The 1,210-nt window shown below is 43.7% G+C and overlaps 1 protein-coding gene across 1 annotated transcript in view; it reads right to left on the reverse strand.

Moving 5' to 3' along the window:
* Positions 1–459: 459 nt before the first annotated feature.
* Pmar_PMAR010529 (hypothetical protein) overlaps positions 460–1,210 on the reverse strand; it is a gene marked incomplete at both ends in the record, with an annotated part of 1,818 nt that continues 1,067 nt past the window's right edge. The window contains 4 exons of the mRNA XM_002772186.1: positions 460–539; positions 719–785; positions 837–941; positions 1,004–1,094. Coding sequence (XP_002772232.1) covers positions 460–539; positions 719–785; positions 837–941; positions 1,004–1,094 — 343 coding nt within the window. The remainder of the gene's footprint in view (positions 540–718; positions 786–836; positions 942–1,003; positions 1,095–1,210) is intronic.

The following is a 1,210-nucleotide window of genomic DNA, read 5'->3' on the forward strand; positions in this document are numbered from 1 at the left end:
CCTACTTTCATGAATTTTTCAAACGTTTCCCTATCAGCATTCTTCAGGCTGCGCAACTGAAAATGAAAAAAATCAAAACAAAAATCGCTTCGCTCCGCCTACTTGCGGTAACGCCAACGCCCGCGGGTTCAATTTTGAATTACTATACTGCATCTGGTCATCAAATCTCCTGTAGTCCTAAAAGATATCTTGAGGTTGACTTGACAAGATACAAAACAGGTTCCCTTACCCTCAGGGCGCGCGCGTTTTCCCCTCCATAATCTTGCGAATCTCCATTTGTACTACCGTACTTCTCAATGATACTCCGCAAACCTTCCACCCTGTTTTTCAAACCCGTCGCTTTATATCTGAAATAAAAAAAAGGCGGAGCGAAGCAATTTTCGTTTATCCAAAAAATACGCTTCGGACCTATTCCGTATCATACCATGTCAACCTAAAGATACGCCCCCACATCCTTACAACTCATTAGCAATCCTGTCCGCCAATATAGTCATCATAGAGGGATCAATGCCACTGTGGAAATCCCTTCTCGGAAGTTTCTGAAATAAATACCATTTTTTTTTGCAAAAAAAACAGAAAAAACAATAAAAAAAATAAAAAAAAATAAAAAAAATAAAGAAAAAACACGGAAAAAAAGGGAAGAACAAAGAAAATTGTGAAAAATAAAATTACGGTAAAAATGACATCCGTGGGATCCGAACCCGAGACCCCTCCCTACCCGACTGCTTCCTTCCAATCTACGCCTCCAATCATCCTCCTCCTCCCCCCCATGCTCCTCACTATACCTACTGACGACAACCGCGCTCGCCCTAGTAATCGATTTCACACCCTACTACTTGATGAAATCTTGATTCACATCAAAGGTGAATGCCTTTCTATCATCATCACACTTCGGATAATTAACCCGAACTCCTCTGCGTTCGATTGCATTCTCGTAGGCACTGAAGGGAAGTATCCAAAGGTTCCCCCCCAAAGATTCAAAACAGGCCCAAAAACTGCCTACGCTGTAACCCTCTCAAGAGCCTCTTTCCATTCCTGTCGACTTAACTCCTCCGCGAATCTTCCCGCACACAACGCCGTGGGAATCTCCCCATCTACGCAGTATGAAGAATATCTTTCAATCCGTCTGCCACTCGCTCAACCTCAAGATACCCCTCCTACTTTCCATCTCCTCCACCAACGCATCCTCCTTTCCCAAACTCGACCGCGG

This window comes from Perkinsus marinus, assembly GCF_000006405.1.
Source record: "Perkinsus marinus ATCC 50983 genomic scaffold scf_1104296961790, whole genome shotgun sequence".
In the NCBI taxonomy this organism is placed as follows: Eukaryota; Perkinsozoa; order Perkinsida; family Perkinsidae; genus Perkinsus; species Perkinsus marinus.